Raw genomic sequence first — 25,306 nt, forward strand, 5'->3', positions numbered from 1 at the left:
CCGACCGACTTCGGAACACGCGGCAAATCCCTCCGATTTCCCGGGGAACTACACGTCTCATAGGAATCCTTTCTATTTACATGAGGTACATAAAATCGAGTCTGTTCTGGAGTGTGTTGCAGGTACCGTGTCGAAAATGAAACCGAGCGGCCGTGGTAGGAAAGCCTCGGGGCTTCCGATACGGCCAAAGAACATCAGTAAAGTGACGGTTAGTTGACCCCCCACCCCACCCCACCTGCCCGTGTCCATCCACCGCCCCTCAACGTGCTGTTTCTGAAGAAGCGAAGTCGTAAAACGGTGACGTCGCGGCTCAAAAAACGCGCCAGCTGCCGCACATCTGGAATGAATAACAAATAACACTTGTATCTATTTGATTTCTGAACACCACAGCGCCCCCTGGCTGCTCTGAGGGTATTGTTTTGCTTCGTCACCGGGTTTGGTTTTTCAGTCTTGTGCACAGTCACTCGCCCATGTCTTCTCCCTCTTCTCCTCCCTCTGTCTCTCCAGCTTGTTCTCCGCCTCCCGACGCTCCCTCCTCCTCTTCCTCCTCCTCTCCCTCCTCTTCTCCCGGCTCCGGTTGCTCCTCCTTCACTCTGGCCCGGCCGGTCTGAGCTGGGTCGTGTTTCGGGCAGCAGGGCCGGCTGTCCTGGGCTGAGAGCGTCAGCTGACCGGCCTCGTGCTCGCGGCAGAAAGAGGCGGGGCAAAACTGGCAGAAGGCTGAGGCGGGGCGCTGGCACATGCTGCACTGGTGCCACGGGCATTCCCAGCGGCCTAAATAAACACACACACACACACACACACACACACACACACACACAATTAAAATAGGTTTATTTAGCTGCTTCATTTATGATTTATTTTACATTACATTTATGAATAAATATTCAGACTGTAATACACTACAGGAAGCGTAGGGGGTGCTCTATAATGCTCTATAATGTTCATATGATCCACACGCTCATTCTGACAGACTGTAATACACTACAGGAAGCATAGGGGGCACTCTATAATGCTCTATAATGTTCATATGATCCACACGCTCATTCTGACAGACTGTAATACACTACAGGAAGCGTAGGGGGCGCTCTATAATACTCTATAATGTTCATATTATCCACACGCTCATTCTGACAGACTGTAATACGCTACAGGAAGAGTAGGGGGCGCTCTATAATGCTCTATAATGATCATATGATCCACACGCTCATTCTGACAGACTGTAATACACTACAGGAAGCATAGGGGGCGCTCTATAATACTCTATAATGTTCATATTATCCACACGCTCATTCTGACAGACTGTAATACACTACAGGAAGCGTAGGGGGCGCTCTATAATGCTCTATAATGTTCATATGATCCACACGCTCATTCTGACAGACTGTAATACACTACAGGAAGCGTAGGGGGCGCTCTATAATGCTCTATAATGTTCATATGATCCACACGCTCATTCTGACAGACTGTAATACACTACAGGAAGCGTAGGGGGCGCTCTATAATGCTCATATAATCCACACGCTCATTCTGACAGACTGTAATACACTACAGGAAGCGTAGGGGGCGCTCTATAATGCTCTATAATGCTTATATAATCCACACGCTCATTCTGACAGACTGTAATACACTACAAGAAGCGTAGGGGGCGCTCTATAATGCTCTATAATGCTCATATAATCCACACAGTCATTCTGACTGAACTCGTTTCTGGTGGTATGTTCACAGGGAATCTACTCCAGCTGACAGTGAGCAGCCGAACTAAAGATCATTGCTGAAATGAAAGTCGTGGCAGGACCAGCTTCCCTGGTCGTGGTGAGGTAGCGTACCGTACGGAGGCTTGGTGAGGTTGAGGCAGAGCAAGTGATAGGCTTTAGGGCAGTCCTTCCTGTCACACATGACCAGCTCTCCGCCCTCGCCGCAGCAGTAGCAGTAATACTCGTGGGTCTGTCTGCTCTCCAGCTTCAGCTTACGCTTCTTAGCCTTTAGCTTGGAATTCTTCACCTTCTCCTCCTTCTCCATCACCACTGCACTCTGCAGAACAGCCACAGCAGAACATCACCCACCCAGGACCAGGAACAAAGACAGCTTAATTATAAGACCCCAGAATATGAAATTGGATGTTTTCACTACACTGTTTAAGCAAGTGGAGAGTGAACAGGATCATCACCTGACAAAGACACATTTTAACTGACTGGCCAATACTATAGCTGAAGCTGTTCTGTAAATGGCTGTACTGTGACTCACTACATGGCCCAGACACCCATTACATCTTTGTTAAAAATAAACAAACAAGTAAATATATAATTAAATATATCAAATAAATACATACAATTAGACTGACTAAAACTGCTACAATTACATCTATAAATGTAGAAAACCTTAGTATTATGTATTAATGAATGTCTATTCGCATTTCTTAAGAATACTTCTGTGGTTTATAAGCTCGTTATAATTATGATTTCTCTAAAATAAACATGAAACAGGCTTATCAGAAATAAAAGTGGGCTTACACTGTACTTTTATACCCAGATTTTTAGATTTTGAAGTCAATTTAATTCGTTTTAATAAAATTCTTTGCTAAACTAATAAAAACAGATTATTTATTTATTGAAAATATATTTCTAAAAGCTGAAAAATCAGAAAATATCTACCACATAGATTTAGGTAGGTTTATTATCCACCCCTCATTTATTTATTTATGACATGCTCATCTTCTAGGAATTGTCCAGCCTTCCTGCAGTTGAACTGCTGCCTCCACTCGACCAGGTTTGCCAATCAGACTGGTTCTCACTGAAAGCCCTTCCTGATTAATTACCACTAAATACTCTAGGATGGGACTGTGATGATGTGATAATGCAAGCAGGCTTTGATGGCCACTATGATATCTGGGCCATTCTACCTTGGGCCGAACTCCCAGGAAGCCGCTGCAGTTCTCAGCCCCGCAGTGGCACGACGTCCTCCCATTCCCCAGACAGTCCAGGTTATAGTTAAACGTCAGCTCAGTGTCTGCAGAAACACACAAACCTGCAGCTGTAAAAGGCTGATATGCTCAGAGTCATATATCAATTATTATTATAATGTGTGTGTGTATATATATATATATATATATATATATATATATATACACACACACACACACACACACACACACATATATATATATATATATATATATAATGATCCTCTACTGGTTTTCAGATACATATACGTGACATTTGCACAATTTGGACATGATCCAGTGTGGTTAGGGGTCAGGAGGTGATATGGCAGGATTAGGTACTGACCAGCTGCAATGTCACACAGTGTGAAGAGGCCGATGCGAATGTCCCCGTTCACCGTCCACTTCTGCGTCTCGCAGTTTGGGCTGCAGCTGTGGTTCATGAAGCGAGAGAGATTTCCTTTTGGTCCAGCGTCAATCACACGATCCTGAACAAAAAAAAAACAACCAAACAAACAAACAGGTAAATGAATAGTTACAGCAGCACAGACCGATAACACAACTAATGTGGTTCAGTAAAATCTTAGTCTTGCTTTACTTCATATTTTAATACTAAAGTGACAACAGTGTCAAACTGCAGAATAACACACACCTGCCCACATCTGCCCAAACACACACTGTTTGTTTATTACATTTATTTTAAAGGAATGAATTAAAGTACCTTGGTTAGGGTCAGCATGTAGAAGTTGGTTATGTGGTTCTTGTTTGCGTGGCTTATTCGCTGACGACACTCCTCCAAGTCAATCAGCTCTCCGACGTACTCCATCACAAAATCTCCCTTTAAAATACAAACTCTAAAACTTCAGCCTAAATCCACATTCAGCTCTATAGTGCTCTATAATGATCATATGATCCACACGCTCATTCTGACAGACTGTAATACACTACAGGAAGCGTAGGGGGCGCTCTATAATGCTCTATAATGTTCATATGATCCACACGCTTATTCTGACAGACTGTAATACACTACAGGAAGCGTAGGGGGCGCTCTATAATGCTCTATAATGTTCATATGATCCACACGCTTATTCTGACAGACTGTAATACACTACAGGAAGCGTAGGGGGCGCTATGGCTTCTATTATTTTATTTAAAAGCAATTTGTTGGTTGTTGGCTGACCTTCTTCAGGTCCTGTTTGGTTTTGAGGCCCCATCCTCGGCCGCTGGTTTTGATGACCTCAGTGTCGGGGTACATGCGTTTGGAGAAGCTCTGGTTGAGGCAGCGGTCCCCGGCTGGACACACCTGCGGGTGGCACTCGTACTGCAGCATGCGGTTCAAACACTGAGAGTCCTGCCCACACGGCCGCTCGTCTGTCGGGCGGCAGGTACAGCGTGGAATCTCTGAGAGATCGGCCATATGCACCTGCACCTTCCCCACCGGCTTATTGGACTGTAGAGAGAGACCAAGCGCAGGCTGTAAGAGGAGAGACAGGAGGAGTGTGTGTGTGTCGTATGGGAGGAGAGTGTGTGTGTTGTATGGGAGGAGAGTGTGTGACATATAGGAGGAGTGTGTGTGTTGTATGGGAGGAGAGTGTGTGACATATAGGAGGAGTGTGTGTGTTGTATGGGAGGAGAGTGTGTGACATAGGAGGAGTGTGTGTGTTGTATGGGAGGAGAGTGTGTGACATAGGAGGAGTGTGTGTGTTGTATGGGAGGAGAGTGTGACACATATAGGAGGAGTGTGTGTGTTGTATGGGAGGAGAGTGTGTGTCGTATGGGATGAGAATGTGTGTCGTATGAGAGGAGTGTGTGTGTGGTATGGGAAGAGTGTGTGTGTGTGTGTGTGTGTCGTATGGGAGCAGAGTGTGTGACGTATAGGAGGAGTATGTGTGTTGTATGGGAGGAGAGTGTGTGACATATAGGAGGAGTGTGTGTGTTGTATGGGAGGAGAGTGTGTGTCGTATGGGAGCAGAGTGTGTGACGTATAGGAGGAGTGTGTGTGTCGTGTGGGAGGAGAGTGTGTGTTGTATAGGAGAAGAGTGTGTGGTATGGGAGGAGTGTGTGTGTGTGTGTGTGTGTGTTGTATGGGAGGAGTGTGTGTGTTGTATAGGAGAAGAGTGTGTGGTATGGGAGGAGTGTGTGTGTGTGTGTGTGTGTGTTGTATGGGAGGAGTGAGTGTGTTGTATAGGAGAAGAGTGTGTGGTATGGGAGGGAGGAGTGTGTGTGTGTGTGTTATATGGGAGGAGAGTGTGTGTTGTATAGGAGAAGAGTGTGTGGTATGGGAGGAGTGTGTGTGTGTGTGTATGTGTGTGTTGTATGGGAGGAGTGAGTGTGTTGTATAGGAGGAAAGTGTGTGTCGTATGAGAGGAGTGTGTGTGTGTGTCGTATAGGAGGAGTGTGTGTTGCATGGGAGGAGAGTGTGTGTTGTATGGGAGGAGTGTGTGAGTGTGTGTGTGTGTTGTACCTTGATGAGTTTGTATGGTGGGGGTCTGCGAGAGTTGCGCTCCTGTTCTAAAGCCTCTTTTGTCTCACGCTGAGCCTTCAGCTCCTGGAACCTCCTCGCTGCCTCCTCAAGAGCTACACACACACACACACACACACACACACACACACACACACACACACACACATGAGAAGTAATCTACAAAGCTGACGACATCTATTAGGAAACAATCCTAAGACTAGAGTCGCTGTTGATGCTTCGTACACTTCGCCCCCCCCCCCGTAACACTATGGTATTTCTGAAAGACCATCCGAAGCACATCGGCCGATTAAACAATCTACAATCAGATTAGATTAATAAATAATGAATATTTAATAAATATTGAATATATCATTTTTTTAAAGCAAATTTTTCACATTTTCTAACACCTTGGTCCTGCTGATTAACTCCCCCTAGAACTAGCAATGCGGGGAGAGAGCGCCATCTACCCACCCGGACAGAGCATGGCTAGTTGTGCTCTCCTGGACTCCAGCTGCTCCTATTAAAACAGTTCTAGATAAATGACTCTAGTCTTCTTTCTGCTCTGAACCGTACCCTTCTTAAACGTCTTGTTAATCCCGACTTGTCCCTCGGCAAAGTTCTTGTCGCTCTCCACGTAGGGGAACACCCTGCCCTGGTGGATCCAGTAGTAGTCGTGAGAACCGAAGAAGAAAACAGGGAAATCTCCGATGTCGTGTTTCAGACTCTGGATGTTGGACGGAACCAGACGAGGGTTACAGATTTCAGCGGGCCACCACCTACAACCAAGAGTAAACACACACACACACACACAAACACACAGTGTAAGTTGTGAAGAGCTGGTGGCCGTGCTGCGGTCAGTGCCCGTGTCTGAGCTGTGGGTGTACCTGTAGTTGCCCAGTTTGACCCAGACGATCTGTTTGTAGTGGGGCTTCTTTCCCGCTCTGCACTCGCTGCACAGCCACACCCCCTCCGGCATCTCAATGTTCAGGCACGAGGGGTGAAACGAGGCGGGGCACGCTTCACAGCACAGGAGTCTTCCTCCTACACACACACACACACACACACACACACACACACACATACACACACATACACACAGGAGACACACATACACAAAAGGGGCACACCTTGTTACTGCGTGCCAGTCAGCTAGCAAACACTAGAGGGCACTATTCTCCAAACCTCACCCAATAGCACACCTGTCCCGAATGCATGGTGGAATAAACGGGAGGTTGGAGGTGGGTTGCGAGCCCCTATTTTTTTTAAACCCACTATAGGAGATAAAGTCAGAGCTGTGGTTCTACAGTGGAGGTTCTAGATAAGCTCCCCCAGTCAGAGCTGTGGTTCTACAGTGGAGGTGAAGGGAAGCAGACGTCTGAAGCTCTAATAAAAGCTCCTCACAGAAAGTTCTTCACCTAATGGTGATGAAGACGCTGCCTGATGCCTGAGACACGGTTCTACCAGAGTTCTGAGAAGAGTTCGGCTCTAGAACCTGCTTTTAGAACCAGATCATTAAAATGGTGGAGGGATACATGCTGCAGGGTGTAGTGCGGCTACAGAAAGTAGTCCCTAAAGAGAACTGCATTAGTTCAGATTCTCTATTCACTATTTTACCTTCATCATCATCATCATCATCATCATCATTCCATATAAAACTCAGAAGACTCGTGTAGCTGCACTGGTGGGTTTAGATAGGAGATAAATTATGGGCTGTATCTGTGTTGTAGTCATGGCGACAGACGCCTGCTTCCATTCACCTCCACTGTACAGAGATCAGAGTGGGTCAGTTTCTCTACAGTGAAGCTCGGTTTCACACCGGACCCCCGACTCTGACTGAGCTCATCAGCTATTTTCTGGCTTTTGCTCCTTTTATAGTCAAGCTTTGTGAGTGAAAAACTTCACAAAAGTGCATTCTGTATGGTTCTAGATTAGGGATTTCCAAAATTGGCCTATAATAGCGTTTGATTAGGGCTTACTGAATGAGAATCCTATGCTGTTCATAAAAAAAATATATATATTTATCTAGCTAAATGTCATAAAATGCAGAAGGGTTCCTTAAAGAACCTTTTCTTTTTAGTTCTTTTAAGTTAAATAACCCCTTTTTCAGTGCTAGATAGAACCCTTTTAGACCTTGTGTACCTACCTCTGCATGTTTATATACTGTAGTTCTGTTTTTTGGGACCCCAACACTCTTTGTCCCTCCAAGACTAAAGTTTGGCCACTCTTATCTATGTTGCTCTCCAATAATATTAATTTAAATATTGGTGGGTGGAACCTGTTGAAAAATGCCTCCCGCCTATCTGTCCCCAACTGTCCCAGTATAACCAGCTCTCCAGTGAGGGCCTGAGTGAGTACTCCGATTGGTTCAGGCATGCATGCTGTAGGGTGAGGTTTGAGGAATAGAAGATCTGCTTGTAAAATCCTGTGAGCTTTAGTGCCGCCTGATTAGCGAAGCAGCTGCAGCGAATGGATCACACACAGGACGATGAGGCGCATGCCTGCATTTAGAACACCCAAACTAACAGCAGCAACACAAAGCCTTTATTTTGGATGGCAAAACTCAGCTGTGAGCAACAGCAGGTCAAAGAGGACATCACAGAAGAATCCAGGGTGGAAAGAAATGTAAATAACTTGCATGCTGCCATCCAAAATACGCTTGGATTCCGGATACAGAAGGATGTGCTCAAGCAAACACGGGGTGATTTGAAGCAAGCCTACAGCCGAGCAGCTCCAGGACTCAAAATAACCTGCCCTACACCCTCACCTGGGGCAGGTGAGAGAGGAATTCTGTGAAATCCAGGAAATTGAGCTGTTCACAGTACTGACTTGTGTGTAAATACGTTAAACAGTGTCCAGTTTATTTTGTCCACTAGCCTTGTAGCTCATTCACTGGCCATTTTATCAGAAACCCCTACGTCAGCTCCGCAATACAGGTGTACAGTTACAGACTGGAGCTCCACCTGTTGCTGCAGTTTGCCAGCCCCATAACTGTAGTTACAGTGTTTAGAGGCCACACATATGGTCCTAACCCCCACTTGTTTAGAGATTCCTCCCCCTAATTTGTCCACTTAGTTTGACTGGGACTCCGCCCCCTGATGGTAATTGGTCCTAATCCACACCTTTGTTTGAGATCCTTTGGTCCAAATTCTTGCTTGGTTTGTTTGGAGATTCCTTCCCCGTACTGTGACCAAGCCCAAGACCTCCCTCTGACTGTGATTAGTCCTGACCTCTTACTTGTTTGTTCTGAAACCCCTCCCCCTAACTGTGATTGGTCCTAATAAGTGCCTTGTTTGTTCTACGGCCTCCCCCTGACTGTGATTGGTCCTGATCGCATACTTGTTTGTTCTGAGACTCCTCCTCCTAAGTGTGATTGGTTTTAATCCCTACCTTGTTTGGTTTGAGACCCCTCCCCCTAACTGCGATTGGTCCTAATCAGTAAATTGATTCTCTCCTGACCGAGGTTGGTCCTAACCATTGCTCTGCTTGTTCCGGGACCTCGCCTTGATTGGGACTGGTCCAGCAGTCACATGGCTGACGCATGCTCACTGCACTTTGCAGGTGCAGAATTGAGCAAGACATACTGTATATGACAGGTGTTTCTAATAAAATGGCCAATAAATGTAGCTATGAAGCAGGTGGAGCTGACAGGAGTTATTTCAAGTCCAGCGATTGCATTAGTAACTGCAAAATTATGAAAAACTAAAATAAATAAATAAATAAAAATACAGACGGGAGCCAAAACGAAGAGTGTAAATAAAAGCACACAAACAATAAACACTAGATATACCAAGAAAACGTGATGTTACCTTTTCCGATATTCTTTTTGGTAGCTGACGAAGAAGAAGGAATCATAGGTAATTTCATCAACTCAGCACGATTTGACTCAGTCAGAAGGTAGTGAGACTTAAAGGTATAAGAACTTAAAACGGTGTCAGTGTGGTCGTGCACTAAGAGCCCTACACGAGACAAACAGGAAAATCCATGAGCAATCACACACTACCCATGATCCCGGAAAAACACACAGAGAACACACACCAAGGTAAATAACACACACACACACTTACACACACAGACTCACACTAAAGAGGAGGTAAGAGTCCTGGAAAGGAAAATATAAATGTGATGAGTGGAGGGGTGTTTCAGAGTTCATCTGGGAGTTTTAAAAATATTAGAGGCTGAAATGCAAATCATAGCTATACTATATGGACAAAAGTATTGGGACATCTGCTCATTCACTGCTTCTTCTGAAATCAATGGTATTAAAAGAGCTGATTCTACTTCTGTTGGAGTAACTGTCTCTACTGTCCAGAAAAGAAGACTTTCTACTAGATTTTGGAGGAGGAGCATTGCTGTGAGGATTTGACTGCATTCAGCCACAAGAGCTAGTGTTAGTGAGGTCATGGTGTTGAATGATGATGATCACCACCCCACCTCACTTTATCATCCCCAACTCCTCAACTCATCCCAAAAGTACTGGATGGAGCTCCTCCTCCATCATTCCAGAGAACACAGTTCCTCCACTGCTCCACAGCTCCTCAATGCTGGGGGGCTTTATACCCCTCTAGCCCACGCCTGGCATTATTAGGCAGCATGGAGCCAATAGGGTCATGATGTTGATCTGCTCCAGAGGGTCCTATTCTATTGGCAGTACTTCTTTACAGGGACTAGACAAGCTGTGTGTGCGCATTTGCACATCTGTGTCAGCAGTGGGTGCAAATTTAAATTGTGGGTGTCCACAAACTTTATTTGCACCAAATAATCCTCCAGATTAAGACGGTTCTTATTTTTTTCTACAAAACAACAGAAAGTGATAATCGGGTGCATCGGTTCCCATGCCGACACCCCCCACCATCAGGATTTCTACAGATAATACAGGAGAACTGGTAACATCCTCTACTCGTGATTAGTTCCTAACCTACTAATTAGAGGGAGAGAGTGTCTGTCTACTGGAGGCAGAGGAGGAGGAGCGGTGTATGAATACTAAAGGCTGAAGGTGCGATCAGTGATACTTCAGCATGTTCGTCCAACTTCAGCCTTCTTAAAGAGCCCATATCACATGTTCTACAGCTGAGGTTCGTGGATTATATTCTGAGTGGGGTTTAAAAAACAAACTTCATTTTAACACGACCATTTTCCGACAGGCTGTTTTTAGCACTGATACATCGTCAACGTCACACTAAAACCTTGTATCTCCATTTTTGTCGTTTTTATCTTTTCTCTATAGTGTGAATCTGCAAAGTGTTCTTTACATTATATCAGAATTTCATGATGAATGGACCAATAGAAATGCTCCAAAATAATAATGAGATTTCACGTGACAGCGATGATATTGTCTCTGTTCTGAAGCCTCTGGCTGAAGCCTCGTTTAAAAAGAAATCAGAGCTGAAATATTACTTCTTATTTTAGTTTTGGGATAAATAGGCTGCGCCTTCTAGCTGTAGGCTAATTAAATATGATATAATTATATATATAATTAGACAGTCTCTATGTAAATGTGCTGATATTTGTGACATCACAAAAACAAGCTGGGGATTGTGGGAGCGCTGACTGTGTTTACATATGACATCACTCAGGTTTTCTGTGATACTGGCCCTTTAATGCGACAAAAGCTGGGTTTATTGTCACTGCTGAGTGAGAGGATACTGTAGAGTAAGGGTGAGAGATATGTATAAAGCTATATACATGTAAAATACAGTTTCTGCAGTGACTGTATGCTGGATGTTGTTTTCAGGATCTCTTTAACACACTGAATCCTAGGTGTATTCATTCGGTTAGTAATCCTCATGCAGAAACCATTATGGATCATTTTATACCGCAGAAGAGCACCTTTAAGGAGTCCCACAGGGGTCTCTTTTAGGGTTGATGAAATTCCTGCTAACTGTGGCAGTAATGTATTTATGAGAGTGAAGAACTGAACCGTGCACACAGTACTTATGGGGTTTACATGTAATTTTAGGACCTATGCAGGTGTTCAGTGTACTAAACACACACATCACACGCTCTGAACGGCCCACTGTAACATCATTTATTATTATTAATATAAAACTACATGCAGTCATATCACCCACCCTTATTCTGAGTTTACATTCTGACTGTAGACCAGGGGAGGGTAATCCTGGGGTGCCGGATTTCTGCAGTTTTGTGCTTTTTCTGCTCAAGCACACCTGATTCAGCTCACCTGTTAACTGCCAGGTTTATCAGGCTGTTAGAGCAGGGAAATCAGCAGTCCCTGTCGACCCACCCCTGGTCTAGACGGACGACGGCACAGCAGATATTTTACTTTTTCACTGGTGTTAAAGCAGAAGTGTCTGAAAAAAGCCGGCAGTATGTAATGATGACAGTGAGAAACCTGAGAAACACTGATGGCACCTTTAAAGCCATGTAGTCAAACACACGAGAGGAAACGAACTGTCTGATTGGTAAGGGAACGTCTGATTAAGTCCACTTTAACCTCAGTCACACTTCTGAAGGATCACAGACAGAACGAATCGTTTACAGGTTAAGAAACAAACACGCTCCGATGGTTTACGAACACACAGTACATCTAAAAGGAAAAAAGATTAGACGGAAAAAGGGAAAGAAAGGTTAGAAACGGCATTCAAAAAGTGTCCCTGCAGTTAGAAAAAGGAACATTTACATCGACAAAGACAACACTGAACCAGAGGCAGTTCATACTGGTTACTGATACTGTATGAGAAGTATTAATAACAGTGGTAATCAGTAATCACTATGTTAATATTAAAAGGGAAAGACATGCATTCCACACGTTCTGCTGAGAAGAACCAGACGTATACATGTAAAAGTATATTTATATATGTATATGATAAAATGTCTGAGTACAGAGGCTCATATCCTAACCGGCTGCTCACTGTGGCGACTGACTGGCTGTATGAAAGGGTGACGGGACCAGGCTTACCTCGGGCACAAATGAAACACCAGCCTACGTTTACGGGCGAGCAGAGGTGGCCGTTCCTCCGGGCGCTGGAGTGGTTGCTGCAGATAATGATGTGCGGCGTGATGACCACGCTGCCGGCCGCTATGCAGCTGTCTCCGGTGTGATACGCCACGGGACAGCGGATACAGCGCATCATTCGGCCTGTGGGAGCATAATTCACACAAGAATTGATTTAAATAGGGGACAGATCATATATCATTATAATGCATCAGTCCGTGCGGCCTATATACCTGCAAAGAAAAACCCATTATGAAAATTTGCATATATCCATCGACTCAGCCTACAGCAGTTTAGCCCCATAGTGGTGGGCTGCGACTTTCCGAATGTTAACGTTCCCACTGGGCGATGTGATGACATTTGAAGCAGAGAAGCCCGTCCTTTCTACACTGTCTGCTCCTCGCTAAGGCCCGCCCCCCACACACTTGTTATCATCGTTAGTTCCAAACGTGCTGAAAGGCAGAAGATCCGCTGATACTGACGGTGGAGCTACTATTTAAGCGCTCGGTTTTTAGTGACGGACCTTTGTTGGCTTTGTGCAGGTCTCTCTCCAGACAGCAGGTGGCGCAGCTGTGTTGAGGGCAGCGTAGGCCTCTGGGCTCAGCTGCGCTGCCTGGGTATTTACGGGCACACGTCTCATGGTAGTAACGGCCACACCCAGTCACCGAACAGCGCTTCACATCTCCCTCAGCCACCTTACAGCAGAAACAGGGGTGGGAACCTGCAGAGAGTGACCGAGAGACAGAGAGAGAGAGACAGAAAGACAGAGAGAGAGACAGAAAGTTTCAAAACAAAAACATAGGGAAGACCTAATTAAGACCTAAAGACCTAATAATAATAATGATACTGTTTTATTACATTGTATCAATAACAATAACAACAATAATAATAATAATACTGTTTCATTATATTATGTTGATAATGATAATAACAACAACAATAATAATACTTTTTCATTACATTATATAGATGATAATAATAATAATACTGTTTTATTACATTTTATCAATAACGATAATAATAATAATAATAATAATGTTTTATTACATTATAACGATAATAATAATAATAATAATGGTTATTAATCTGACCTGTCCTGCACTCGGTGCAGATGGCCTCTCCCTCCGTCCCCCCGGCAGAGTTCAGACACTCAGGGTGAAACAGTCTGTTACAGTCACCCTCACAGCTCAGCAGGGAGTCCCCGAACGTCTCACACACCTGTGGGTCAGACACACACACACACACACAGGTCTGATCTCGGCTGCAGGTGGTTGCTGTCCCTCTGCACACTGACGCAGGAGCAAGGCTGAGCCTTGCGTGAGAGCCAGATCAGCCGTGCTCTTCTCGTGCTGAGCTCTGGAGCTGCTACTGTCACAGCTGATTAGGGGTTGGTAACATAGTAAAAAATATTATCTCAATATTTTTAAAGACATTTTCACACAATATTTATCATGATGCACGTGATCACAGATAACATGCATCAGTAGCAACATCATCTTAAAAACTGCTGTTCAGATACTCTCCAATACTGAGTACAGCGATTTATGTTCAAAATCTGCTGCTCTTCATCCAGTTACCCAGGTCTGATTACACTGTTGGTATCGGACAGTGCACTGGTGATATCCTCCTTATACTCAGAAAGGTATACCGTGTATCACAATAACAAGATTTATCACAATACTATAAAATACAGTCATATTGCCCACCCCTACTGTCCATTCAAACTATGCCTCAATCTGCCCTGTTCTGATCCACTGGATCGGGTCGGGACAGCCCTAGTTATTATTGCCAGTTTGAGTCAGTTTGAGTGTGTGTGTGTCAGCGGACACTGACTCACCTGGCACACCAAGTCCTTCTTGGAGGAGCTGCCGCCCTGGCGGGAGACGTTGGAGTCGACTGATTGAGCGTCTGAGCCGTCAGGGTCAAGTGTAGCGGGACTGTCCGAGCGCTTCCCAAACCCACTCTGCACAACACACACACACACGCGCACACACACACACACACACACACAATATATAATACTAACTTACAATTTGTGGTTATTTACCTCTACATGTCAACTTATAGATAAAGTGTCAGGGAACAACCCAACACATGGGGCTGGGTGACCTGGCCAACAAGAACACAGTGTCATTAATGCAGAGTACCACAAGCTGCTGCTGGATTATTAACAGCGCCCCCTTGAAAGGCAGAACAGAAAACTGTAGGATGTGGGCTCTTGAAACTGTCAGCTCCTCAGTGTGGTTGAGAATCCCCACCCAGGAGCCAAAGGGCAGTGAAATGAGGGTCACCAGGTGAGTCCAGGTGAGTGCGGTTTTACCTGAGGGTCATTGAGTCCTCTGGAGTCGGAGTCAGACGTGTCTCTGTACAGAGAGCTGGCCATCTCCACATCCGTTGAGGCCCGGCTGCGTTTTTTTAGCGGCTTACACGAGTCGGAAATCTCACTCGCCCCTGCAGGAGCACAGCGCTGTTAGCAGGCTGAAGACACACTCCACACATCAGTGTAAGATGAATACGGTGCTGTTCTGTACACTGGGCAAACATCTCCCAGTATTTACACTCAGGAACATCAACAGCATGCAAAATAAACATGTGTACTGATCAGCCGTAACATTAGCACCAATGCCAGCTGAAGTGAATAGCGTGGCTCCTGTCTGTCTAGGGGTGGATCTACATATTAGGCACCGAGTGAACAGTCAGTTCTTGAAGGTCTTGAAGGTGTTGAAGCAGGAAAAATGGACAAGCGTAAGAATCTGAGACATTTTGACAAGAACCAGACTGTGATGTTCTAGACAATGACTGGGTCAGAACATCTCCAGAACATCAGGCATCAGGTCTTGTGGGGTGTTCCCAGTGTGCAGTGGTCACTGACAGGGTCATGGGCACCCAAGGCTTAGTGATGCCTCAATTAAGGATCTGCTGCCAGCTTCAGTCTTGGTGCCAGATACCACAGGACACCTTCCGAGGTCTTGTGGAGTCCATGCCTCGACGTCAGCGCTGTTATGGTGGCACTAGGGGGACCTACTCAACAATAGGCAGGTGGTGTTAATGTTATGGCTGATTGGTGTATACAGTATATTTTCAGGTTAGGTAAAACTGGTTTTCACCTTTCTGAGAACCCGTCTTAAAGTCCATCTGAGGTGCCGTTTCCGCCTGAAAGACAACGAGGATAATGATTTATGATAAACGATATTATACAAAACCTCCGGCGCACTCATGAGTCCGCTCCGTCTGCTCTGAGTCTACTAGGAAACAGGCAACAGGTGAGTATTACAGGTAGGTGTCCAGGTACGTATTACAAACACACACACATACATAGTCCTCCGGTGATGGGAAACACGTCAGCCTCATCACAAAGTGAAAATCAGCAAACATGGAGATACAAGGCTTTTAAGGGACAGCGACGATATGCTGTATTTAAAGAGCAGGTGATTGGTGTGTGTGTGTGTGTGTGAGTGTGTGTGTGTTGAAGTGTGTACAACAGGTGCGACTTTGCTCTACCTGTTCCTTCTTCACCTTCTTCTTTGGAATGGGTTCGACGTTCTTCTCCGACTCCGAGCGACTCCGCACACACCGACGTTGCTGCTTCCTCTCCATGGCTTCTGGATGTAAGACACACACACATACACACACACACACACACACACACACACACACACACACACACACACACACACAAAAAGACACACACACTCACATTAGCCCATACAAGTAACACACACACAAACAGATATATTCAGACTAAGGTTAGGTTGGATTTCATCGCCAATGTGTTTTTTTTGCAAAATAGAGGAAATAACAATACAGTCCGTTTAGTGTGTGTGTTTGTGTGTGTGTGTGTGTGTGTGTGTGTACCTGTCGATGTGTGTTCTCCACTCTCAGGGTCGCTCCAGGCTGTAGGTGAAGCTGCTCGCTCCTCCTCACTGGAGCACGTCTCTGCCTCCGCTTTATCGCTCGAGCCCTGCGTGGTAAATTCAGTGTGCCGAGGGATTAGACTCTGTACACATGTAATAAACATGTAATAACAGTAGTAAGAACATAAACAAGTCTGACCTCAGGAGACTGGGCCCCGGTTCTCTCCTCTCTCTCCACCTGCTTGGGCGGCGACTCCACCTTCACTTTGGGCAGCTGCCAGTCACACTTAATGATCTCCACATTGAGCTTCTTCATGGTGATGGAGAGAGGCAGCAGCTTCCGAGCAGCTGCGGTCCTCCAGGGCGTCCGGACAGGTGGAGGTGAGGGCTTCCTGGGGCTTGGCGGAGTTTCTTCAGGACTTGGAGGCTGACCTGAGGGTCAGGGCGGCGGGGAATATGAAACCAATGTTATATTTAATTTTAATATACAAACAAAATATTAAGCCTGTAAACATAAAGTAACTGCCTTTCGAAAATGTGAACATACCTATATTCTATATGGTTGTACAATGAGATAATATAATACATTTATTTTAAATGAATATATATTAATTCTGAACATTAATTCATTTAGGCTTGTAAAGCACAGTGACAGGAAAAGGGTTTTTATTTGTTTTTTAAATGATAAAATTATTTGTTACAGATATTCTTAATTCGGAGAACTAATAATTAAGTTAAGTAATTATGATTGTCATTTTAGCCAATAGGGTGTCTCCCCACTTCAGACACAGTTGTCGCAGTTACCTTCAGGGCTGCGATCGGTGTCCTCCAGATCTGCCTGGTTGGGTGAGCTTTGCTCCTCAGCGCTGGTGATGCTGCACTGGCGGCGTGGCTGCTGTCGCCGTGGCAACACTTCCTCTCTCACACTCCTGGAGCGTCTGGCCCGGCGCTCGGGACGGGCAGTCTTTCTGATCCTGCTGGTGGGGGATGCGACAGGCTGCGGTTCGTCACCGGGCTGCTTGTCGATGTAGATGAAGGTGTAATTCTCGTTGCGCTCCTCACGGGTCATCAGCAGGGCTGCTTCTGCGTGGCCGACGCCCACCTCCCACTGACCGCGCTCACGCTGAGACTGGGGCTTCAGCAGCTGGAGGGAAACCATGAGAAACACCCTTATTACAAACCTCTTAACCTACTATTCAATTATTAATCCTGAAGCTATTGTTATATTAATTATTCAGTATCCACTACAAATTATTCAGTACCCAGTATTAATTTGTCAGTACCCACTATGAATTATTCAGTATATACTATGAGTTATTAAGTACCCACTATGATTTATTTATTATATATTATTTATTTATTTATTGAGTATCTACTATGAATTATTCTGTATCCACTATACATGTCAGTACCCACTATAAATTATTCAGTATCCACTATGAATTATTCAGTATCCACTATGAATTATTCAGTATCTGCTATGAGTATTTAGTATCCACTATAAATGTCAGTACCCACTATAAATTATTCAGTATCTACTATGAATTAATCAGTACCCAGTATGAATTATTCAGTATCCACTATGAATTAATCAGTACCCAGTATGAATTATTCAGTATATACTATGAGTTATTAAGTACCCACTATGATTTATTTATAATATATTATTTATTTATTTATTGAGTATCTACTATGAATTATTCTGTATCCACTATACTTGTCAGTACCCACTATGAATTATTCAGTATCTACTATGAATTAATCAGTATCCACTATGAATTAATCAGTATCCACTATGAATTATTCAGTATCCACTATGATTTATTCAGTACCCACTAGGAGTTCAGTTTAGTATCCACTATAAATTATTTGGCATCTATGAATCACTCAGTAACTATCTTTAATGATATTGTGAGACGATCAATCAGAATAATGATAAAACAGTCATACTGTCCACCCTTACTTATTGTCCACCAATCGCATCGTCTGCATGCCTAAATAGTGTCATTTTTCAAATAACACAAGAGGTGAATAAGATTTTTCACCAAAATAAAATGTTTAACGAAAATGAAACAATGTGTTAAACTACTGACACATACATGAGTGTCAGAACTGGTGTGTTATTAAACTGAATTTCAGCATGGTTTTATTACTGTAATACTGATGATAAATGCCGTCTGTGGGTTGGTGTGGGTAAACAGAGCGTATAGTGGAGCGAACCTTCTGCCTCTCGGTCGGGTTCGTTGTTTTCCGTAATGTTTCTGCTTGAAGTTCCTCAAACTGGCTCTCTCCCTTATACACCACTATTCTCTTCTCATGGATCCACGCTCGCTCTGCCACGCTGCCGAAAAACTGAACGTGGTATTCCCTGTGACCTGTCGCCCACACACACACACACAGACACACACACACACAGACACAAATCAATACTTTTATGATGAGCCTCTTTAAATACAGCTTGTTTTCATTTCACAGATTTTGTGATGTCATAAAAACTAGCATACAGTCTTATGCAAAGGTTGGGCATCCCTGGTGAAATGACACATACTGCTGTTTGAAGTTAAACTTAGCCCCAACCCTTAGCCCAAGCCCTAACCCTTAGCCCTAACCCCTAACCCCTAGCTCTAACCCCTAACCCTTAGCCCTAACCCCAACCCTTAGCGCTAACCCTTAGCTCTAACCCTTAGCCCTAACCCCAACCCTAAGCCCCAAACCTTAGCCCTAACCTTTAGTTCTAACCCTAAGCCCTAACTTTCAGTTCTAACCTTCAGTTCTAACCCTAAGCCCTAACCCTTAGCCCTAACCTTTAGTTCTAACCCTTAGCCCTAACCTTCAGTTCTAACCCTAAGCCCTAACGCTTATCCCTAACCTTTAGTTCTAACCCTAAGCCCTAACTTTCAGTTCTAACCTTCAGTTCTAACCTTCAGTTCTAACCCTAAGCCCTAACCTTTAGTTCTAACCCTAAGCCCTAACTTTCAGTTCTAACCTTCAGTTCTAACCCTAAGCCCTAACCTTTAGTTCTAACCCTAAGCCCTAACTTTCAGTTCTAACCTTCAGTTCTAACCCTAAGCCCTAACCTTTAGTTCTAATCTTCAGTTCTAACCTTCAGTTCTAACCCTAAGCCCTAACCTTTAGTTCTAATCTTCAGTTCTAACCTTCAGTTCTAACCCTAAGCCCTAACCTTTAGTTCTAATCCTAAGCCCTAACCTTTAGTTCTAACCCTAAGCCCTAACCTTTAGTTCTAACCCTAAGCCCTAACGCTTATCCCTAACCTTTAGTTCTAACCCTAAGCCCTAACTTTCAGTTCTAACCTTCAGTTCTAACCTTCAGTTCTAACCTTCAGTTCTAACCTTCAGTTCTAACCCTAAGTCCTAACGCTTATCCCTAACCTTTAGTTCTAACCCTAAGCCCTAACTTTCAGTTCTAACCTTCAGTTCTAACCTTCAGTTCTAACCCTAAGCCCTAACCCTTAGCCCTAACCTTTAGTTCTAACCCTTAGCCCTAACTTTCAGTTCTAACCTTCAGTTCTAACCCTAAGCCCTAACGCTTATCCCTAACCTTTAGTTCTAACCCTAAGCCCTAACTTTCAGTTCTAACCTTCAGTTCTAACCCTAAGCCCTAACGCTTATCCCTAACCTTTAGTTCTAACCCTAAGCCCTAACTTTCAGTTCTAACCTTCAGTTCTAACCTTCAGTTCTAACCCTAAGCCCTAATCTTTAGTTCTAACCCTAAGCCCTAATCTTTAGTTCTAACCCTAAGCCCTAATCTTTAGTTCTAACCCTAAGCCCTAACTTTCAGTTCTAACCTTTAGTTCTAACCCTTAGCCCTAACGCTTAGCCCTAACCCTTAGCCCTAACGCTTACCCCTAACCTTTTGTTCTAACCCTAAGCCCTAACTTTCAGTTCTAACCTTCAGTTCTAACCCTAAGCCCTAAGCCGTAGCTCTACCCCTCAGCCAATTTACACTAGAATGAACTGTACAGACACTTTGGCAGAGTGTGTAGCTGTAAGGGATGACGAGAGGTTGGTGTAGAAAGGAATTCTGGGCAATGAAACTATTATTTATTCAAAGGTAAAAAGGTAACGGTGCAGGTGTCTGTCACTGCCCTCTGTACAGCCAAATGTGTTCTCTGCATTTGACCCCTCTGTGGTAGTGAACACACACACACACACACAAACTAGTGAACTAGGGGTAGTGAGCACACACAGAGGGTGATGGGCCTTGCTCAAGGGCCTGCGTCAGACCAGCTGCCAGCCACCAGTACAACCAGCAGGCTCCCTGCCTGCTGCTACCTGCCTAATGACCATGTTAAACCTAAATGGACTCTTAACTACCTGTCTCTATTAATATCACCACTATTACCCATCATTCCTCTCATTACTCTGACCATCACAGCCATGACTATATTAAGTTATTCTACACCATGATTATTATATTATGATTATGATTATATTATTATATGATGATCAGAGCAGTTCAACAGTTTCGATGGTTTGGTAACTTTTATCAATAATTTATAAATAGTTCTGATCAGAGGAGGACGGGTCGGGTCCCCCTTGTGAGTCTTGGTTCTTCACGAGGTTTCTTCCGCCAGCTCTGAGGGACTTTTTCCTGCACGGTGGTCTTTGGCTGCTCACTGGGGGTCTTATGTTTTCATGTCTTCTTATATTGTTGATTTCTCGCTTTTATTTAACTAATTACTGATTGCGTAAAGCTGCTTTGTGACAACAACAGCTGTAAAAAGCTGTGCAAATAAATTTGATTTAAATTATTTAGCATCTATGAATCACTCAGTAACGATCATTAATGATCTGGTGAGACGATCAATCAGAACAATGATAAACAGTCATTACACTAACATCAGCTGTACACAGAGTCAGAGCAGACACGTCTGCAGTGTGTGCAGCTGAAATGAATTCTGGGTCAAAAACTCACACAGACGCAGTAAGAGGAGCTCAGCGAGTGAGGGAGTGAGTGAGGGAGTGAGTGAGGGAGTGAGTGAGGGAGTGAGTGAGGGATGGAAGGAATGAGTGTACCTCTGGTGTTGATGCGCGTGTGGACCTTCAGCTGAGGGTCTGAGGACACCATGCAGGGCCACCACGGAAAGGTCCCCACTTTAGCCCACACCAGGTCGCCGATCTCGTACTCCACACACACTCCTGTGCTCGTGATGACCGAGGGGAAGTGCTTCTCCACCTGCAAACATACAAAACGTACAGCTCGCATGAGCAGGAAGCAGCAGGAAGAGCCTTCCATCTAAACCTTCATCAGAAACGAAGCGCAGCCACCACCTCCACTACAGAGCAGACGGGCCGGGCCAGGTTTAGAGTAATTACAGATAAAGGCTGGCATTTGCTGCCCCTGCTGCTGCTCAGCTCATCAATCTGAAGACGTGGGAGAAACAAATCTCAAACAGCAGCTAACGGCACTCTTTTAAAGACAGCCATCTGGCTTCTGATCACATGGTTCCTAATGAGCACAAATAAAGACGTTAGAAACGCCTTCAAGAAAAAATATTAGTGCCCATTCGTGCAGTGAACACACACACACACACTAGTGATCAAACACACACAGTGGGCAGTGACCACACATGCCCTGAGCAATGGGCAGCCTCCGCTGCAGCGTCCAGGGAGCAGAGAGAGGGTTAAGGGCCTTGCTAAGGGGCCCAGCAGTGGCAACATGGTGGGTATCGAACCCACAACCCTGTTATCAATAACCCAGGGCTCTGACCACTAAGCCACCACTGCCCAATACACTGAATCTCAACCTCTTGTCTATCTATCATGATACATACTGCATCACCAGGTTCCTGCAAAATGCACAACGTAACTTCAATGAGCCAAAACATTATGACCACTCATACAGTGAGGTCATTATGACAGACAGGCCATGAAAACCTTTGCCTTTTTCAATCAGCACGGAGAGATGGAGGTGATCTAACTTAACTCACACCATTTTTAATCATCATTTATAAAATGGAATTAATAGAACCCCCCCCCCCCCCCCCACACACACACACACACACACACACACACACACAAACACATTTATTACCACCTTCTCCTCTGTGCACCTCTCATTAAAACCAACAAACATGTGTGGTCTCTTCCTGGTGGTAAATGCTGTACTTGGACTTCCACTGTGGTGGGAGCTTTTTTTTAACTTGTGGTTCTGCTCTTGGGCTGAACTCGCTAGGACGACCAGGCTTGGCCATGGTGGTCAGTTGTTCCACTTGTAAACCCCTTCTCAGACTTGTCTGATTCTACAACCTTCTTTATGAAGGTCTCAGAGAGCTCTTTTGATCTGGCCATGGTGACGGTGCACATTCTGAGACTCCTCCTCTTATCTCAAGTCTTGCTCCTGAGACTGATCATGTCAGGTTGAGTCTGGTGCCTGCAGGTCACGCTCAGGCTGCAGTGCATGAACCCTAACCCTAACACTCACCTTGTGTTCCTTGGGTTCTGCTTTGGGGCTCCTGAGGGTCGCCACAGGCTGCTGCTCCTCGGTGGGCTCGCTGGGCTGCGCCGGGCCGGGGATTTGGTCCGTTTTTTCCTGCCCGGTGTGCTCGGGGAAGGTGGCGACGGCGACAGCGGCGGCGTGACGACCACTTCGTTTTTTTCTCTTCTCCTTCTTCTGCTCGTGCCTCCTGTGGGACGCCTGGTTGGCCTGGAACTCCTGCAGCAGGTCTCCGCAGAGTGACGACTCGAAGAGCTCCCGGCCGTTCTGGTACGTCTTTATGATCTTGATCTTGATTTCCGGCGAGCTCTTCTCGGATTTCCGCGGTGCGGGGACCGCGGCGTGGGGCGCGAGGGGGTTCGAGGCAGTGGCGAGGGTCTCCTGGATGGGCTGAGGAGGCGGAGGAGAGGTGGGGAGGAGGAGAGGAGGAGGAGGAGGGAAAACGGGAGGAAGGAGGTGAGAAGATGGAGCGGGAGGGTGAGGAGGAGGAGGATGATGATGATGATGATGGTGGTGGTGCTGAGGTATGAGCTGTGGGTTGGTAGGGTGGTGATGCTGATGCTGCTGTTGGTGCTGATGAAGGGGGTGAGGATGATGAGGCTGGTGGTGAAGATGGGAGTGGGCTGGAGCAGGAGGAGGAGAAGAAACGTGAGACGACGGCTTTTCCTGGACCACCGGCGTCCTCAGCACGGTTCCCTCGCTGAGCAGCAGGCCGTGGTCGCCATAATTCCGAATGGCGCCGTAGCCGTTGGCAGAGCCGTTGGGGTACTGCGAGTACAAGGCGAACTTGGCCTGGTGCTCATACGTGCCGATCCCTGTCGGGTAACCATTGGCAGCCACAGGCAGGTCTTCAGTGGGGTAGGAGAAACCAGACTCCAGCGGAGATTCGTACGTCGGGGGTCCACCCTCGTCCCCTGGGTCACTGATGGCATCGTAGACGTCCTCCTGTCTGATGTTGGCCGAGTCAATGAGCTGAGGGGGTTGCTGAATTGTGTTTCCCATGATCCCTGGCATGAAAGAGAAGGAGAAATCCATTGTTCTGCTCCAGCATCCTTTAAGTTTCCCTTTTTCTTACAGGGCCTGAGGAGAGACAGACAGAAACCAGCCGGGTCAGGAAGAGCAGAACACGACACGACAGTGCTTTAAAGGAACCATCCCACACAACCCTGAACATCCCTCCCTGCTGTGAGCGCAACACGATACAGGGCAACCAATTAAAACAAAGCTCATTTACATATATTAGTCTTAAAGGCTTCAGTCATAATTGATTTTTATCAATTTAATTTATTTAAATATTATATATATAGCATTTTAAACCTCTCTTAGAATTAAACAGGCAGATTCTGTTACTGCACCTATAATACCGATAAATGTAAACCGGCCCAATATATAGATCTGTTCTGATTGGCTGCTCATTCAGAAAGCAATCCAGGCTGAAACACTCTGTATAGCTTCATGGTGAGTGGGCGTGGCTAACGTGCTATAGTTTTGAATATGCGGATGTTGGTGTGGCGCAACAGATAACACCACTACCTGCCACTGAGCTACCACACCATGTGGGAGACTGGGGTTCGATTCCCGGTCTGGGTGACTAAGCTGCACTACACCAATAAGAGCCCTTGTGCAAGACTCCTAACACTGCACTGACCCACCTCTGTAATACCAGTAACCGTGTAAGTCGCTCTGGATAAGAGCGTCAGCTAAATGCTGTAAATGTAAATGTGCTGCAGAGTTTCCATTTATGGACATAGCACACTTTAAGACTCTGTAACACGGTTACTAATTATTTACTGAATTTAACAGAGAGAAAATTACAAAACTCTAAATTATGTAATTTACAAAAGATTAGAGCTCATTTTTATATTTAATTTATTTCTAATCTTTTAAATTCAGTAAATAAATAGATATTATACAATACTTTTGTCTAATATGTGCAGATAAGTGTCATATTTAGGTTTCCTGAAGATGGTGTGTTGCCTTATTTACACTCAGAACATCAACAACATACACATGCAGGGGTGCACAAACTTCTGCACTCAACTGTACACTGTCCAATGTTTACACATTCATTTCTTCAATTTATTCAAATCGTTACACCTGTATTATAATAATAAAAATAAACAACTTTTATGACCAAATCATCACTGGTCTAGAACAGAAGCTACAGATAGAACTGAGCTCCACATAGAGCTGAGCGATATGATGATATTTTATCGTATTGTGATAAATTTTATTATGGTGACAATAATAAGCTTCTCTAATCATATGGAGGAGACTGTTGGTGTTAATAAACTCTGATCAGCTGCAGGGTTCATTACTAACAGTGTAATTAGACTGGGTTCATTAGATGAAGAGCAGCAGATGTTGAGTATAAATCACTGTATTCAGTACAGAGAGGATCTGAATAGTAGTTATAGTAATAGTAAGAATCTGTAGCTACTGATGTAATTAGTCTGTGATTACATGTGTCATGATAAACATCGTGTATCGCAGAAAAAGTCTTTAAATATCATGATATAGTATTTTTACCATATCGCCCAGCCCTACTTCCACAGATAACACAGACGCTCAGTCTAATTCCTACAGCAGTGTGTAGGACTGAGTGCAGCTGTTTGGGACGCTGAAGTGCTCGGGTTCTGCCC

General features: G+C 44.9%; 1 protein-coding gene across 5 annotated transcripts in view; it reads right to left on the reverse strand.

The window, feature by feature from the left end:
- Positions 1-237: 237 nt before the first annotated feature.
- The window catches only part of nsd3 (nuclear receptor binding SET domain protein 3), a 29,448-nt gene continuing 4,379 nt past the window's right edge, over positions 238-25,306 (reverse strand). For 2 of the 5 annotated variants that reach the window (XM_072659290.1, XM_072659291.1), the window contains 23 exons: positions 22,653-23,744; positions 21,245-21,404; positions 18,429-18,583; positions 17,013-17,352; positions 16,408-16,640; positions 16,210-16,315; positions 15,856-15,956; positions 15,462-15,507; positions 14,675-14,805; positions 14,192-14,317; positions 13,446-13,572; positions 12,878-13,075; positions 12,319-12,498; positions 9,209-9,358; positions 6,287-6,443; positions 5,976-6,178; positions 5,403-5,515; positions 4,119-4,412; positions 3,660-3,776; positions 3,285-3,426; positions 2,900-3,006; positions 1,827-2,031; positions 238-771 (listed from right to left, as the gene is read on the reverse strand). In XM_072659290.1, the coding sequence (XP_072515391.1) occupies positions 461-771; positions 1,827-2,031; positions 2,900-3,006; positions 3,285-3,426; positions 3,660-3,776; positions 4,119-4,412; positions 5,403-5,515; positions 5,976-6,178; positions 6,287-6,443; positions 9,209-9,358; positions 12,319-12,498; positions 12,878-13,075; positions 13,446-13,572; positions 14,192-14,317; positions 14,675-14,805; positions 15,462-15,507; positions 15,856-15,956; positions 16,210-16,315; positions 16,408-16,640; positions 17,013-17,352; positions 18,429-18,583; positions 21,245-21,404; positions 22,653-23,699 (4,749 nt within the window). In that variant the 5' untranslated portion in view covers positions 23,700-23,744 and the 3' untranslated portion in view covers positions 238-460. The remainder of the gene's footprint in view (positions 772-1,826; positions 2,032-2,899; positions 3,007-3,284; positions 3,427-3,659; positions 3,777-4,118; positions 4,413-5,402; positions 5,516-5,975; positions 6,179-6,286; positions 6,444-9,208; positions 9,359-12,318; positions 12,499-12,877; positions 13,076-13,445; positions 13,573-14,191; positions 14,318-14,674; positions 14,806-15,461; positions 15,508-15,855; positions 15,957-16,209; positions 16,316-16,407; positions 16,641-17,012; positions 17,353-18,428; positions 18,584-21,244; positions 21,405-22,652; positions 23,745-25,306) is intronic. The other 3 variants (XM_072659292.1, XM_072659294.1, XM_072659293.1) reach the window with 3 other exon arrangements.

This window comes from Salminus brasiliensis, chromosome 16, assembly GCF_030463535.1.
Source record: "Salminus brasiliensis chromosome 16, fSalBra1.hap2, whole genome shotgun sequence".
In the NCBI taxonomy this organism is placed as follows: Eukaryota; Metazoa; Chordata; class Actinopteri; order Characiformes; family Bryconidae; genus Salminus; species Salminus brasiliensis.